This window comes from Pelodiscus sinensis, chromosome 6, assembly GCF_049634645.1.
Source record: "Pelodiscus sinensis isolate JC-2024 chromosome 6, ASM4963464v1, whole genome shotgun sequence".
Taxonomy (NCBI): Eukaryota; Metazoa; Chordata; order Testudines; family Trionychidae; genus Pelodiscus; species Pelodiscus sinensis.
Window position 1 is genome coordinate 4,970,129 of NC_134716.1, and position 18,047 is coordinate 4,988,175.

Sequence of the window (18,047 nt, forward strand, 5' to 3'; positions counted from 1 at the left end):
CTTTGGGAGATGATGTATCTTCCAGGTACTTCGGTAGCCCCTAGAGGTCACTGCTGAGATTAGGGCTCCACTGTGCTAGGAGCTGTACAGAAATAGAGCGTCCTGGCGATGAACAGTTCACAATCTCATCTAACAAAATGTGGGAGGGCACCCGCCCAAGATTCTGCAGCCGCTCTGTGGCGCAGCAGTGCAATTCTCAGAATAACTTCTACGGAAGGCAAGACAAGCAGAGCTCTTCTGGAAGTGAAGATAAACTGTGGACCATTTAGGCTTTTTGCACACTAGCCCATTTGTCAGTGAAACTTCTGTTGTGTAAAAAAAACCCCACCCTGACGGATAACCCCACAAAAGTGACTGTGGGGACCATCCACAGGGCTGCCCCACCGCAGCACAGTTGCAGCAGCACAGCTGTGCTGTTGTAAGGACTGTAGCATAGACATAACCGTCGTGCTGACAACTACAGTTCTGTTTCCAGACTGCAAAATCCCTGTTTCTCCAGAAGCGATGAACTTCTGGACTGAGAGTGGCCATGCTCAGTTTCTCCTATAGGTGGATCCTGTGCCATCAAACCATTTTGTGAAAACACATCACTAGTGACAAAAGTTTTGACTTTCTCCTTTCCTTTCAATATGGCAAAGCCATTTTGTCTCAAGTTTCTTGTTTAGTTTGGACTTTCCTATTTACTGTTTCAGTCCCGTGCAAACTCAAAACAATTACAGTAAACTTCCAATAATCTGGCACCTTTAGGACCCAGGGGGTGCCGGATTATCAGATATGCCGGACTATCGGAAGGGGGGCCTATGAGGGGTCTGGGGTAGAGTGTGGGGGATGGAGGGGCGGCACTACGGGAGCAACCCGGCAGCACCCCGGCTGCTCTGCCCTGGGCGTCCCCAAGTCAGTTGCTGCTGAAACTGACCAGCGGCTGACTCAGGGAGGCCCAGGGCAGAGCAGCTCCAATTGTCCGGCTGCCTGGAGCACTTCTGGGTTCCAGGTGGTGCCAGACTAGCAGGAGTGCCGCACCACTGGATGCCAGACAACTGGAGTTTTACTGTAGATGGTTCTGAACTGCAGTTTGGTTCACAGCAGGACACACTAGCATTTTGTGCTGATCGAGAACAAAATCCCTACCCGCCTCCCCAAATGTCAGAATTTCTTGTGGAAAGGAAATTTCTGTTTCTGGCCAGTTCCAAAGCAAACCCTTCCCACTAGTCTCCTCTCAGCCCATGATTAATAGACTAGCTTCTGACAGGTGTCATGGCACGTGAGGGTCTCAAGGAGGGACCTGAAGGAGAAGATGGGAGAGGCCTTCTGCACTGGTCCAGGAAAGAAGGTCTAAACACATAGGTGGCGTGGAAGGCAGCACAGAGATAGGCGTGCAACAAACAAGCAGATGATGTTGTCTTCACTGCTAGGGCAGAGCGTATGAAGCCATGAATGACAGCAGCGGGCAAGTAGGGATCGGTAGATTGGGGAGGGAAGGAGCATCCTACAGACTGGAGATGTGCCAGAGCAGGTCTCGAGAAGCTGGAGGAGGGGGCCCCAATTAAAGGGAGGCTCCAGGAGGAAAGGGGTGGGAAGCCTGGCTTTACTGCCCTGAAAGAAAGCCATTTCTTTTACCTTTTGCAAGTAAAGCACTGTTCCCTTCAGCACCGCATAGAAGGTTTTCCAGCCACGCTTCCCTCTGGGAGCTAAAGAGAAAACAAAACAAATGCAACCCATTTAACTCCAATCCATTTTACCCCTTTGTCTAGGCAACAGGAAGCCTACATTAATTCTGCATCCAACAGCTCTTACGTTCTGCTTTTCAAGGGGAGCGTAACTAGGCAGAGTGCCTGCTTTGTAGCGAGGGCCCGGGGGAAACAAAGCAGCCAAGGTTATAAGCCAGGCCTGGGGCAGCGGGCGACGGAGCTTGTTCCAGAAAACAGCCCCAGTCCAGGTGGCTGTCCCATTCTGCAAGCCTGACCATATGAATGTCAGCCGCAGCAGGAGTGGGAGTTGTGTGCTGTACCCTCCCGTGCTATGCAGCATAGTCCCAGCTCCGTGCGGTAGCAGAGCAGCACAAGACCACACAGATAGTGAAATGTGGAGGGAACTTCTCCAGCTACAGGCAGGCACCAGCCATCACTGTCAGTGCGCCACTCCACAGGGGGCTGCAGACCAAAGCATCCGCCCTCCTTGTGACAGCCGCAAGGAAACCGGGATCACGTTTTCAGCTGCTTCCCCCATCCCCTCTTCCTAGCAGGAGGAGAGGAAATGATGGAAGGCAATGAAAATCCCAGAAAACTCCTGTATGAAACTGGTGTTAAGGCTGATGGACCAGACAGGTGAAAACTAGGGCTGTTAGAAATCGGTATTTCAATAATCGTGTAACTGCTAAGAATTTTAGCCGTTACATGATTATTTGGTACCCCACCCCCTGGAGCACTCCCATCCCCACTCCCAGGGAGCCCCTTGCTATCTCTCTATCAGAGGCAGCAGCACAGGGCGGCGGCAGCCCATCCATGGGTGGGGGGGCAAGATCTCTTGCAGACAGAGGCTGCTTCAGCATCCCACAGAGCAGCCTCTGTCCATGAGGAGCTCGGGCCCCCTGTGGACATGGGCTGCCGCCACCCCATACTGCTGCCTCTAACAGGCGGCAGGCAGGAGCCAGTTTTTAAACCAGTTCCCACCTGCTTCCCCGCGCTGCTGCCTCTGTATCAGAGGCAGCAGCATGGCGTGACAGACAGCTCCTCAAGTGCTCTTCATTTAAATCTCAAGCCAGCGGGCTGGGACTGAGCCAGCCTACTGATCCGAGTTTTAAATGAAGAGCTCTCGGGGAAGAGGGGATTTGATGTGGATAATCGGTGTATTAACCATTTAACGGCTACTCAGTGGACATCCCTAGTGAAAACACAATAAACTTGTAATTTTCCCCAAACCAGGGAATTCAGAGTAAAAGCTACACTGCAAAGACACTCACACATGTTAAGGGGTAAAAACGCTGTTTGTAGAGTCATAGAACTTAAGGCTGGAAGGGAGCATTAGATCATCTTGTCTGACCTGCATAACACGGGCCATAAAATTTCATCCCATTACTCTCGGCTAAGCCTAATCATTTGCATTTGACTAAGGCACAAATTGTGATTGCCCAGGAAGATGCCCAGTCTTGATCTGAAGACATCAAGAGACGGCGACATCCCTGGGGAACTTGTTTGACTGGTTAATCGCCCTCTTGGTTAAAAACGTGTGCCTAATTATTTGACTTCAGCTGCCAGCCACTGACTCCTTTTATACCTTTTCTGCTAGAATAACTGCTTTTTAGTATCTGGCATTTTCTCCCCTGGAAGATACTTATACTCCGTATGAGTACTCTCACCTTGCTAAGATTCCCACAGAATCTTAAACTTGGCCTTGTAATGACTCCATGAGAAAAATAAACATGAAACACTCTCAAAAATTAGTTTAAGCTTGCCTGGGATTACAAAACCTAAGGGGAAAATGTTTCAGAAGTGTCTAAGTGATTTAGGAGATGAAGCCCCACTGATTTTTAAATGGGATTTTGGCTACTAAATCATGGAAGCCATTTTCAAAATGTCCGAAATGCCTTAATCCTGTGCCTGGTTATCACATACATGCTAGCCTTCAGTCCGTTAAATAATATTGGTTTGATTAAGCAAGCAGCGTGACAGAAGCTACCACATCGTTCTTCCGTAGTAAGACTTGCTAACGGGAGTGGATGCCGACAGCAAAGCTGTAGTGGGATGTTGGTAAAATAACTCAAAGCCACTGCTCGGAACTTGTTCAGGATGTGAAATTTAAACAATGAGGCAACCTATCGGTTAATAACAGTCAGGTCACCTTGATTTCAAAAGCACCCAAATCAATTCACATTGGGGCTCCAACTGTGAAAATATTGACCTTTCACGTTTCGGTTTTGAGACATCCTGGCAGAATACAGAAAGGGCAGCCAATGTCAGATTCTTGCACACAGTTGGGGGAAAAAAAAGAGTAGCATGTATTTATAGACCATAAAAAGTCCAATTTTGTTGCCATTATTAATCCCAGCAATTGTAATATGAGCGAACTCCACATATACATGAACAATCAGGAGAGCACAGATGTTTTCAGTAGTCACTGCAGTTTTCAACCATATCAAATTGCATGTGCACAAATACATGTCCCACCCCCAAAAGCCCTACATGTGCCCTCCATAAATGCAGCCACACTTAGTTGCACAAGTGTTGTGAATAAGGGGCCAAAAGGTACCAAACAACATCCTATCTCTGAGTGGATGCAAGGTCTAATTTGAACAAGAGCATTATACATCATTATCAAGGAACGACCGACTAGATTACAGGTTTTTCAGAAAGGCCAGTGGTTCTACAGGGATGGGCCAATCCTTAGATTCTCATTTGGGGACCATGACAGCCTAGGGGAGTAGCAACCAGGTGTTTCCAAGGGTCAGGACCATTCTTCCCTTCTGCATGAAACATTTCTTTTGTAACTTGGAATCACAAGTGGCAAAAGTTGAGATCTCCTGGGCTAGCCCTTGAACAGAATCTACGGTACTTCCAATCAAACTGTTTTGAGTTTTGTGAACAACGCTTCATTTTCTTTAAGCACAAAAGATACATCTTGGAATCCGATAAGACATTTTTGTTACACAAATGCTACGGGGCATGGAATAATCCTCAAAATGGCCCTAGAATTTTCTTTTCTGCTGTGATAATCAAATCGCTATTTTGGTTGTTATGCCTTCAATAGCCTGGAGGTAGCAGAACTATCTATGGGCACAAACTACTGGTGGGTGTAGGGGGGTACCTAAGAGAGGAAAAAAAAAACATAAGATGCTCACTCTTTTTTCCATCCATATCTGCATGGATTTTCCGAGCCAGAAATCCAGTTTTATACACAGCAGCATTGGGGTCATGAGGAATATCCAGGAAGGGGTTATTGGAATGGCCGATCCGAGTGATGGCCTTTGAATGGGGCCCGTTATCCTTCTCATCAGTACCGTCTGAGTGAGATTTTTTTTTCTCCTCTTCATCTCTAAAAACAAATGAACACAACAAAGTTTAGGTGACAAAGCCAGCACCCAGCACCATTACCCAGCAAGGCTTCATCTCCTTAATTTCTGCACATGCTTTATTTCCCCTCTTGAGTAGGGTATTCTTATCAGCATTTCTTTAACTACGGGCTTGATCTAAAACCCACTGAAGACAGTGGGACATCTCCCATTGGCTTCCATACGTTTTGGATCAGGACCTCTGGATCAGCAAAGTATTTAAGCCCAACCCTTGTCTCGAAACATTTTGACAAAAAGCCATTTTCTGCTGACATAACTTGTATGCGGAACATTTTCAGCCAGCTCCATTTGTAACCAACCATTTCTACTAGGGATGTTAGCAAGTAGTCAAATAGTCGCCTACCCGATAAGCCTAGGCTTAACAAGTACTTGAGTCCACTACTCGCAATCCCCCCCACTTGCTGCTTCTGCATCAGAAGCAGCAATGGGGAGGGAGGGGAAGCAGGAGCCGGTGCTGTGGGGAACTGGCTTTTAGTACCATCTCTGCAGTGCTACCTTCTCCCCCACCCCCAATGCTGCTGCCTCTATCAGAGGGCTCAGGCTTGCTGCGGGCAGAGGCTGCTCCTCCACATCCTGCAGAGCAGCCCCTGGCTACCAGGGGTCCTAGCTTCCCGCTGGGATCCTCTGTGGACAGGGGCTGCTGGACCTGACGCGAGCTGGGACTGAGCAAGCTTGGCTCAGTCCCGGCTTCCATCAGAACCAGGAGCTACCCCCCACTATGGCTCTGCAGTTTAAATACAGTAAGAGATGGGCGGGCGGGCAGCCCAGCTCCTACTACATTTAAACAGCAGTGCTTCAGTGGGGGGAAGAAGGGGAGTGTAATTCCTAGAAGCTAACTCCCTTATCGACTAGAAATTCTATCGACTGCACGATTAGCTGATTATTCGTTCCCTCACATCCCTGGCTTCTACAATCCACAGCTGGCCAGATCGTAGGGAAGTCACCGAGTGAGAACTGCAGCAGGGTCACACTTTCGCGTTTGAAGAGACTGCTTCCCCCTTCCTCACCCATGAGAAGACATGGAGAAAGCAATCCCATGGCAAGTGGATCGCTTTAGCAAAGGAAAGAAGAAACGAATGCTTGAAATCTTTGTATTTGCGAGGTCCAGTTACAGAGATCGGCACCACGGCTAATGTTTGCAGCCAGTCTGTCATGCGGCAGACCAGCCCCCTCGCCCAGGACCCCAGCTCCATGACTAGGGGGAGTAACAGGAGACCGCAGGTCCCAAACCCCGTCCTGGAACAGTGGCTAACAGGAAGCCTGTGAGAACCAGAATGTAAAGGAGGTAGTTCTTGTGGAGGAGGGAATCTCTAGACTGTGTGTGGAGGAGGATCACACAAGCACAACGGCAAGGCAGATTTCAGAAAAGAATGGCAACTCTGCTTTACAATACCATGGATTTCAGCATGATTAACAATTTGTACTATCATAGTGCTTCATAGCCCTAGAAGGAGACCAGGATCCCACTCTACCAGGCACTGTTACAATTCTCAATAAAGTACATTCAATTTGGGGATTTTCCTTTTCCCCAAAAGGAATAAATTCTCTGTCACAATTTCACTTTTTTCCCCTTGGTGGGGTCATGTTTTTCTGTAGACTCCAGAACGAACCCAGATGCTCCCAACCTTATTAAAGATAAAAGTTGTTTCACTAAGCAGATCTAAAGTAACCTACACAGCCCTGCTTTCAAAAAGGCTGCACAGATACTGATCATTTGAATGCAGCACATGGTTTTGCCAGCATCTTCCTCAGTGAACAAATTCTTCAAGCCTGCCTATTATATATTGCGTCCTCATTCACCGTATTCTACACTCTAATTCTTAATTCTCCTGCCTGCATAGGAGAGCAAACCTACTTCTTACAAACAAGACAGAGAATGTTGTTCCCAGTGCTCCCATCTAAATATCATGCAAATGAAACATACTTCACTTAGATTATTCCAGGCCTGAAAGGGATCAAGTCAAGCTCAGTATCCTTCTCCACTCTGGAGCTGGAAAGGAGCTGTCTGATTAACTGCGTGAAATCCCGGCTCCACGCAAGACACTGGGAGACTTGCTATCGACTTCACTGAAGCCAGGATTTCAGTCATAGTCTTTGCCACATTTCTGTTGCTCCCCCAGTCCTAATAAACAAGGCTGCCTAGAGCCCCAGCACAGCAATGGCTCCACTTTTCAGGAAGCATGAGGCAGAGACTGTATAGTCTGACTATCTTCCACTTCCCTTCAAAGCACAAAGCAAACATCTATCACAGCTAGAGGAGATCCAGATGCCTACGTGCACAAGCACAGGTTATGGAAGGGGAGAAGGAACAATCAACATACTGGTACCTCCATTTCTCTCATGGCATTCCTGGTTTCATTCAAACCTACTACAGGTTGCACCTCTAGAAACCGGGACTCTCTGGTCCGGCAATGGATATTCCTGCAGGAGATGGAGGGCTCCAGAAGCCGGCCTGATGAAGGGGTGAGGCAGGAGGCCAGCACGCGGCCCAGCTGGGCTACCCAAGGATCCAGAAGCTGAAAACCTTCATGGAGGTTAGGTCCATAACAGGCTATTAGCCAGGGGATAAAATGGTGCCCTTGGCCTCTGTTTGTCAGAGGATGGAGAGAGACAGCAGGAGACAAATTGCTTGATCATTGTCTTTGGTCCATCCTTTCTGGGGCACCTGGTGCTGGCCACTCTCGGCAGACAGGATACTGGGCTAGATGGACCTTTGGTCTGACCCAGTACGGCCGTTCTTATGTTATGTTCTTATGTTATGCCACACTGCTGGGGAGAGGGGGCAGCTGGCACACTGTTCAGCTGGGCTGGGGACGGAATCCAGGAAGGCCGGTGTGCAGCCCAGCTGGGCTGTGCAGAGTGGGCAGTGGGTGAGGAGGGCTGGAGGGGGAGCAGGCAGAAAGCTCGATGCATGACCCAGTTGAGCTGCCTGGGGGAGCCAGCAGGGCAGCAGGGAGGCCAGAAATGACCTCCTTGATCCGGCAAAATCCTGAGGGTGCCGGACCAGGGAGGTCCAACCTGTAAAACAGTATTTCATGCAGGAAGAACTAAGGAGCAGATAAAACACAGAGAGACTCTTTCCTGACGGCATTCTTCTTTGAAAAGCAATTGTAAGAAGGAAAGGAAGATTCCGAATCCCAAATGTATTGGCTCCCAGGGACTTCCAGATTGGAGCTGCATACATTGCAAATCACAAGCGATGGGGCATCTCGACAGCTTACAGACGTGCAATTGGAGCTCAGTTAGCACGTGTCTGAGGGTACGTGAGAAAGAACGGATTCCCACGGCTGCACCTACTCTGCCCTGCTGGGAGGAGTTTAGCAAAAGGCTTTGGCTACTAAGTGAAGCATCCGTGACTTGGAACACACACGGGAGGGGTGAGATGAATACAGTCACGCTGCTTCTGTCTACAGCTTCAACCATGAAATTTATAGGAGCTCTTGCATGAACTTCAATGGCCTGTGGATGCAGCCCTGTGGCTGCGCTATAAACAGCATCACGGACAGCAAGCCTTTGAGGATGACGACAGGTCTAGCCAGCCACGTGCGATAAAGGAGGAGATGAAGATCATGTAGCAGTCCTCCATAGATCATTTATCTTCGTCTTACCCTGCTCTGCCGCAGGGCTTTCAGCCACCATGTAACAATGGCTGTCAAAGCTCTGAAACCTTCGTTTAGCCCTTCAACATCTTCAACAACTGAAGGGACTCGGATCAGGTGAACAGCATTTCTCCAGATGCATTATTTTAGATCAGAACTGCCGTTCGAGAGACAAGTCCTGCAATGTTTACCCCAGAGAGACTCCTCTCAAGACCCCTCTGAGACTTGCAGGGATCTGGGCACGTCACGTTCCGAGACAGAAAAACGTTTGCTTCACATAATGGCTGTCCACTTCCAGAGGATTGCCTGCACGGATGCTTATTACCTGTCCACTAGGGATGTGATGCTTTAACTAGTTATCCAGTTAACCAGGAAGCCTTAATGGGTAAGGCTTACTGGTTAAGGTTAACTGATGGGGACTGGAGCAGCTCCCCGCCCGCCCCATAGGTAGAAGCTGCTCCAACAGGGATGCCGGAGAGCCACGGCCCTCCGTAGACAGGAGTGGCTCCAGACAATACGTTTAACCAGTTAGCCAATTAAACGGGATTTTACATCCCTACTGTCCACCTGTCTCTCTATTCCAAGTTATAACCGATTCTCGGTTGAACAGAGAGAGCTGAGCGTTGGCTTGTGATTCCTCGGATGAGGACACAAGGATACAGAGGGGGTGCCAGGAGCCCCACTGGACTGCACTCTCCAGGAAGCAGCGCTACCCTATTGAGGGGTGGTGGACGTATCACTAAGAACGTAGAGCCACGGAGGCAGCATCTCAAAGAGACACAGCTCCTCTGGGGTGTAATCCTCTTTAACCCCCAAGTCCACTACTCAGCATGGGCATCAGTCTAGGACAAATCTTGCTGTCAAAGAAATGATGGGAAAATGCCGATTAATCTGGCTGGAAACGGAAGCGGTCTCTTGTATTCAGCACTGAGTTCTGATGAAGTGTTAGCTTGTCAAAAGCAGATTCGGGGGGAAGGGGCAGGAAGAGGTGAGGGGAGATTGGCCTCTTCTGTATTAAGTCTCTTTAATATTAGGTTGTCCAATTCTCCACACTTAATTCAAAGACAATACCAGAGAACCAGCCCGGCACAGGAAACTCAATCCAAGACTTGTGTTTCTATTCAGTGGTTCCAACACAATACACTGGAAGATAAAGAAAGAAACTCAACATCTGTTTTATTTATGCACTCGCAGACCAGAAGGAGGATTTAGATTTCTGCCTTGTGAAGCTGACATTTCCCACTGAATTAAAAGTCTCCCTTCCTTGCAGATATAGCCAGTTTGCATCCTCCGCAAACTTTCCTCACTGAAGGAGAAGGGGGAATCGAACGGGGAATTTTGCTAATGGAAGAGTCAATCCAATGTCTGAGTCTCAAGGTTCCATTCACAGTGCAAAGTGTGGAGGAAATGGATTACCACGCCAGCGGCTGATTTTTCAGCTCATGAATTCTGCACGGGATACTTACACTGCCCAGTCAAGCTTCTCATTCTTGATCGAATTGTAGAGAGCCTGCAAGGAGAAAGAAACAAGAGGGGATTAATGTTTGGACTGTCATCTATTTTTCAAGGTACCAATGGAAAAGGTCCAACTACCAGCAGCAAGCGAGTTGCCGTTGAACAAGAAGGAGCCTTCGCCACGCATGACAACTCAGACTTGCAGAGGAGGAAGAATACTGGTCACGGTTGAACACAAATTTTAGGATATGGGGTCTGAGATGTCAATAATTCTCCAGGGACAGGACCATCTGATACATTTTTTGTGTGTACAATTTTGGTTTTGAAATATCACTCAAGCTTCTGAAATGCAAGAAATTGTAAGATCACAGTATGGCATCTGGGTCATATCCTGGCCCTACTGAAATCACTGGGAATTTTGCCACTGGCTTAAAGTAAGCCAAGCTTTCACCCCTGGTGAAATTTATTTAGCTATCTGTGGCAGAATAGCTCACCTGTGACATACATCAAAAATCACTGAGCCTCAAACACACTTTCATGCTTCCATCAGAGGTGCGTACACAAAAGCTCCATAAAGTGTTTGATTTCTCTGTGCAACGTAACTTGATTAAATAAACTGCAAATATCTTGTACAGTTGAGGGTAACAGTCTACTCTTGCTGTAGTACTAAGGGTCAGGGTCTTTGCCATTGAAAGTTCCAATTCTTTTGGTCTACTGTGGCAAATCTTTACACAGTGGTAGCCTGTCGGGGAATTTGAACTCCTGTGGATATCTGATAGTTGGAATGAGCTTCCAAAACAGTGTGCATACTACACTGGCTACATGAGACCAATCAGATCTCCCTAACTTGGCTGATCCATATAGTGGATAACAGCCTACTACTGCTAAGAGCTAGTGGAGTAACTCCTTTAATTCCAGTGGTCAAGGCCTTTATTTCTGGTAGTGAAATGCCCCAAGTTCTAGCCCAGCACATACCCCACTCTTGAGCTCTTTACACACACAAGCAGATTTACTCCCCCTATCAGCTCATTCCTACCCCTCCCCCACAACTCTGTTAACGAAACTTGAAACCAAGACAGACTATTATACACATGATTACCAAAACACAACACACCACCTGTGAGCAAATACGGAAATCACCGGCTAACAGTATGCAACAATAGCATCTTTGATGCACAATTCAAATATGCACACCAGCAAACAAATTCCTACTGACCCAGATGTCCTTAACTCCGATCCCCAAACCAAATCACTTAAAATTAGAACTGTGTGAATAATGATTTTTTTTGGTTCACTGTCATATCCAAAACCACCCCCCAAAAAATGTGGTCCAACCAAAAAACAAAATGTTTCAAAATTTTCAACTAATTGAAAAGTTAAAAAAAGAAAATTCCAGTCAAACAAAACATTTTGTTCAACCCAAAATGAATGTTCATTTTAAGCATTTTTTAGCCCTTTAAAATAAGATTAAAGGGTGCTTCAAAATAAAAGTTTCTTCACACTGAAAAAAAAATTCAAGGTATATTCTCTTGGCAATGCTGAAATGGCACATTTCAATTAGTTTGGATTTTTCCACCCCCCTGCAATCAAAACAATTTGGCAAAACTGACACATTCATAAAATGTTTCTCCACAAATCTGCATTTTCTGCCCCCAAAATTGTTTAAATAAAAAAAAAAAATTAGCCTAGCTCCACCTAGAACTAAAAAGTCTAACCCAGAATCTTATCCGCCCTCGTACAACTCACAATCCCACAGCCCTGAACTTGGAGTGAGAGCCTCGTGGGCAGGTCTCAGAAGCCACACTGAACTCCACCCGCTGTGCTGGGAGCCTCTTGTGGTTCCCACTGCAGGATGAGGGCCTTAATACTTCACTCTTATTCATAGAAAAAAAATGGTGAGAACTCTGGCCTTGAATTCCACCACAGGTCAAACAAAGAGACTCTCACCAGTCAGATCTCCTCCAATGCCATGTACCGCTGTGGAGCAGTTACTAGCACCTCTCAGCCACTGTGCAACACAATTCCTTGTGCCCACGGTGGCACAAACATCACCCAAGAAAAGGCTAGTGGATGCATATGCTAGGCCAGATACAGCAGCACTTGTGAGCTACATTCAGTGAAGACACACACACTGAAGATTGTGATGTCCAAGGATCTAGTATTGGAGTAACTTCTGCCCCCTCCATGGGCCTCGCACAGGGGTAGGCAACCTGCGGCAATGCGGCCCACAGGGCTGCCAGTTGCTGCTGGTCTCCGTCCACAGAGTTATTTTGATACCAGTGTTAGTAATGCGACGTGCACACAACGCCAGGGCACATGCAGCGAGGCACGTGCTGATTGCACTCAGCACTGACTGGGAGAGCCGTGCGCTCCCCCTGCCTCCAAAGCACTGCTGCAGCTCAGTCCGCGCACCCCGCACGTTCCAGGCAGGCAAGCACAGTGAGCAGGACTACCCTGTCCCGGGAGACCCTCTTGGTTATGACACTCTGGCTTGGGATGGCAGAATCCATTGTTACAGGCTGGGGACCGACTGGCTAGGTAGCACTTCGGCAGAAAAGGACCTGGGGATTCCAATGGATGAGAAGCTGGATAGGAGTCAACAGGGTGCCCTGGTTTTGGTCCCCCGTTCCCCACCCCCCTCCAGAAAGGATGTGGATGCATTGTTGAGAGTCCAGAAAAAGGCAGCAAAAATGCTGAGGGGGCTGGAGCACATGACCTATGAGGAGAGGCTGAGGGATTTGGGTTTGTTTAGTCTGCAGAAGAGAAGAGTGAGGGGGGATTTGAGAGCAGCCTTCAACTTCCTGCAGAGGGGTTCCAAGGAGGATGGAGAGAGGCTGTTCTCAGTGGTGACAGATGGCAGAACAAGGAGCAATGGGCTCAAGTTGCAGTGGGGGAATCTAGGTTGGATATTAAGAAGAACTGTTTCCCTAGGTGGGTGGGGAAGCACTGGGACGGGTTCCCTAGGGAGGGGTGGAATCTCCATCCCTAGTGGTGTTTAAGTTCTGGCTTGACAAAGCCTTGGCTGGGTTGATTTAGTTGGGGTTGGTCCTGCTTTGGGCAGGGGGCTGAACTCGATGCTTCCTGAGGTCTCTGCCAGTCCTAGGGTTCTATGATGGAGGACCACTCACACGGCCCACTCACTAGGCTTGGTTGCCCATCACTGCTCTAGTAGGGATGCAGTGGGGAAGAGAAGCAGCATTTCCCAGTAGGTAGGCACCTGGCTAGGAGTCAGCAGATCTGGGTTCCATTCCTACCTCTGCTACTGACCTGTTTGGTGACCTTGGGCAACACACTTCACCTCTTTCTCAATTATTCCAAAGGCTTAAACCAGCGGTAGGGCCTATAGAGTTTGCCTTCCCCATTTCGACTGGCTCTGGCTTTGGGTTGGTACAGGGACTAGTATGGGGGTGCCACAGTCTTGTGTTGTGACACTGTGCTACTCCAACTCAATAAACAACAGGTTAGGGTTACCTGCAGTGTTGCTTGAAGTGGCAGCAGATCATTCACAACTGTGTTCGCTGCACCTGCAAACCCTCATTCTGCCAAGTCTCCCTCGTGCATGGCAGGCTCACGCCCAGTTCACCAAGTCTCGTGCTTAGCCCGTCCAACAAAGCACACAAAACCGCAGAAACGGAGTGAGACGAAACATTCATTCAACACGGTGAGGCGGCTGCAGGATGGGGCACTGGGCCAGGACCTGGGAGAGCTGGCTTCTGTTCTCAGCTGGGCCACACACCTGCTGCACGGCCCTGTCCAAGTCCGTGCTGGGCTCTGCCCGCTGGGCACATCCCCTTCTGCACAGGTACTGAGAGGCAAAACAGCCATTAGCGACTGGGCGGCACTCAGATGCTACAGCGACAGAGCTAGAGGGAGTCTCAATCTCCGCTCACCACAAAGGCTCTTCCTTAAAAAGCGTCAGCGCTGCCATACGCCATGTTCTCTCAGTATCTGCAGAGCTCGTGGCATGTGCTCAGGGGAATCAAATAACTAGCGAATATCGAGGCAGCAAACGAGTTTTTAAGTGTATGCAACACATTTACATGCTGTGAGCAAGGACCAGGGAACTGAGCAGAAGGCAAGGGTGTAGGTCGCCCATTCTCTGGGCCAGCTGCTTTGCATCAGTAAATCCATCTTAAAATGTATCAGCTTGCTGAATCAGGCCCCAGGAGATTCCTTCTGGTCATAAAGCCACCTCCCAATATTTGAAAGCCAATGGCAGATCACCGCACACAGCCCGAGGGCCCACACTGCCATCTTACGGCTATGCTGGAAGGCCCCGATTCAGAGCGACACTCTTAAGCATATGATCAAATCAAGGGGATTTAACCACATGCTTAAGTGCTTTCCTAAATTGGGGGTGTAACTGATCTGGATACCAAGAGCGACATGATTTTGGCTGGCAGTTTGCTAAACATACGGGAGGTTTGTGTCAGCTTGACTCTGAGCTCTCGGAAATCATCTTCAGGGTATTCAAAAACAACAGCATTTCTACTCTGTCACGTCTGCACTTAGCTGACAAAATTACAGCTCCTCTGCCGCAAGGATGGGAAAAGGCAGGGCTTGGAAAATTTGCCAGACACCCCAGAGAATTGTCCGTTTCTTCTCCACCCTCCAGAGACTCAGGGTTTCTGAAAAGGGAAAGCACCAAATCTATTCTCTTTCCCCTTAGCCCTCACCTACCCCAATCAAAGTTTGCTCTGCCCCTCCTAGAACCTTGGTTGCCTGGGTCCCTTCCAAGCCAACACCTATCTCTGCTGCGGCCCCAGGCTTTCCCAAGTGGCAGCCGAGGTCTGAGGTTAACATTCATGAAGATGAGAGTTTCATCTGGCAAGTGAACCCTGCTGAAACCCTAATCCTCTCCTCACGTCATGGGCATTTTTTGACACGCTCTGCACAGACATAAGGAGGCTGGCTGACTGCAGATTCAGGAACGCAGCGCTATCAGTTTATATTTAGTTCCTGTTTTAGCTAGAAACTTACAAAAACCTGAAGCCTAAATTCTGCAGAAATCGGTAATCTAGTTCTCTTCCCTCTCCCCGCCCCACTGTAACTGGCAGAGAAAACTTCCACCAGGTGAGTGGGTGAATTTTTAAAGTCCTAGGAAAGGGTGTTTTCGTCCACTTCACTGTAAAGCTGGAAGCCACCTGGCAGAATGGAACTAAATGAGTCTATATATTTTTCAACGCACTAGGTATTGGCCTCATTTTGCTCCTTTTGAAGTCAAAACTGAACGCGGAGAGCGGGTGACAACTCCTCTCTGTATAGAAAGTATGTATATACAGTGTTTTAATGAGTGAAGTCACATTATTGTGACAACTGCCATGAAACTCCTGAACGCACTAAAATAGAAGTTACCAGCTGTTGGATGATTAACTCCCCCTCCCCAAAGTGCTTGTGTGTAAGAGTCACTGAGTCACCAGAACAACGTGCTCCCAAAGTCTACAACATCTGCCAATCTGGGATGAGGCGAGGAGACAGTCACGGGACACCCAACGAATGCTCCACCGAGTCTGAATGCAGAGGTGAAGATGCAACTAATTATCCCAGCTGGTTATCAGCTTGCTAATAAGAAAGCCAGGGGCTGCAGATGAAAGCCAGGTCAGCAAGGTTCAACTGGGCTGATGAGCTGCAAGGAGGGTTGCAGCATGAGCCTCTTCCTGAAAAAGTCATCCCTGGAGCCTGCTTAAGGAGAACCCTTTCTTTAACAAGTAAGTTCAGGTTGAATCTCTCTAGTCTGGAACCCTCAGGACCTGACCAGTGCCAAATCAGAGAATTTGCCGAACCACAGGAGGTCAATATTGTCTAGCAGCGTTACCAACACTTCCGCTGCTTATGGGGCACTCAGAAGACATTTAAGGGTAAACTAGAGCTAAAAACAGCACAGAACACTGAGCGCCAAGACAGGTGGCTATAAACAAACTTTATGGGACCACAGGAAACTTGGCCACACCCTCGATAAGCAGACATCCGGAGAACTAAAACCATGCCGGACCACAGAGGATGCCGGAGCAGAGAGTGCCAGACTAGAGAGGTGTAACCTGTAACTGATGCCGTCCTTTGTCCAGGCTGGCCAATAAGAACGGATTGCCAGGACTGAAATGAACAAAGTGCTAAGACTGTCTCGGCTGGGTAACACCCGCCAACCTGCCTGCACACCCACCGCTGCCACCATAACAATGGGACCTCTCGTCTTGTGTGGCCCCCCTGCCTCTCCCTGGGCTCCAGGCACACATGGGTGATGCACCAGGTTGCTCTCACCCATCCTTGTCATAGCTTTCAACAGTGTTCGAGAAAGAGGGGCCACACTGCAGCTGACGCATGGTGTGGAAGTCTGGCTACCACAGCCTGCCTTTCGCTCTGCCTACGCATGCCCACCCCGGCTTGGCGGGGGCTATGAGCCAACCTGCTTCTCCGTTCACTCCGCCACAAGAGAAGAGCTGCTTCCCACCTGTGCTTCCTGTAAGCTGAGCACTTGTGTGGTTGCCCGGCCGACCACTCGGTTAGGGGTGGACATTCACACAGGCCCGGTGCCCATAACACCCCCACCCACATGGGCTGGAGGAGATGGTGGGTATCGGGGACACCCACCTGGAGTGAGATTTTGGGTGGGAGGGGAAAGGGCCGATGGATGTGAAGGGGGGGAGAGTGTGGTTTCGGAGTGGGTGGAGGGAAAGAGGATTGGCTTGATAAGGATTTGGGGGAGGGGGAGAAATACTTTGCCCAAGGAACTTTGAACGTGCCCCCAGCTGAGGTAGAAGATCTTTGAGGGAGCCTCCTGTTTTGAAAACCAGAGTCCTCAGAATAAAGACTCTTGACGTCCATGGCGGCAGCAGACGGAAGGGCCAGCGGGGCCCCCAAGAGGGGAAGGCGACTCTCAGCATGGCACCTTTGCTCTGTAATTGCTACACATCAACCTGAGCGTCTCAGCAGCATGACAGTCACCTGCCTGATGGCGGGTGGCCCAGAGCCCCGCCAGTAGAGGTTAGAGATGGGATCCGGAATATGGCGGCACTGGCGGAGCGCGTTCAAAAAGCCCCACCCCGCAGGGCATCTCGTGCGCCTCACCCCGCCCGCATTTCAACCCACGTCTCCAGAGGTGACCAAGTAGCGCTACCGTCTCTGCAGGCCAGCCTGCTGATGCAGCTCGCCGGGTCCACAGTTCAGAGCCCCAGGGCCGTGTGGCCCCTCGGTCCTTGTTGGGCAGTAGAGGAATGGGACTCAGGGCAGCTGTTCCCAGCTGTGCCATGGGGCAGGTCACATGACCGCTCCCTACTCATGTCTTCTTGCTATAAAATGCGAGTCCTCTTTGCAAAGGTCCTAAGAGCGGTGCGCAAGCGCCGAGTACCAGAGAAGGGGTTTGCCACTCCAAGGGCAAAGGAGGGACCAAAACAGTAGGCCCAGTCGCCCCACAAGAGACAACTTCCAGCCCTGCGTTGACTATGGCAGTCACAGGCCCTTGGGTTTTTTATTCCAGGCTGGGTTCTGTACCTAGGGATGCAAGCAGGCCTACATGGAGAAGGGAATGAAGGCAAACAGCCACGACACAGAGAAGAAAAACAGGCTATGAACACAACGAGAGAATTTATATACAACCAGGATTGGGCTCCCATTGTGCTGGGCACAATACAAATGCATGCAACCCGATTTTCCCTTGCCCTAAGGCCTGCACCTCCTTCAACAATTCCATTAATACTCACTTTACATGGCCCTGGCAGCACAGAAAGGCCTTCATGGGGCTTTCCTGTAAATGAGAGTCCAGTCCACAGCGAGAGACAGTCCTTAACCTAGAGAGCTAACAAACTGCACTGAGCCACCACACTAAGGATGGGAGGGGAGCCAAGCAGAGAGAGGTGACATGATTCACCCAAGGTCACACACCAAGTCAGTAGCAGAGCCCGGAATAGACAAGCAGCTCCCAGTCCAGTAAG

General features: G+C 49.2%; 1 protein-coding gene across 8 annotated transcripts in view; it reads right to left on the bottom strand.

The window, feature by feature from the left end:
• Positions 1-18,047, bottom strand: part of PSD3 (pleckstrin and Sec7 domain containing 3) — a 128,556-nt gene that overhangs the window by 25,968 nt on the left and 84,541 nt on the right. For all 8 annotated transcript variants that reach the window (XM_075931345.1, XM_006111089.4, XM_075931346.1 and 5 more), the window contains 3 exons: positions 10,131-10,174; positions 4,835-5,028; positions 1,618-1,688 (listed from right to left, as the gene is read on the bottom strand). In XM_075931345.1, coding sequence (XP_075787460.1) covers positions 1,618-1,688; positions 4,835-5,028; positions 10,131-10,174 — 309 coding nt within the window. The remainder of the gene's footprint in view (positions 1-1,617; positions 1,689-4,834; positions 5,029-10,130; positions 10,175-18,047) is intronic.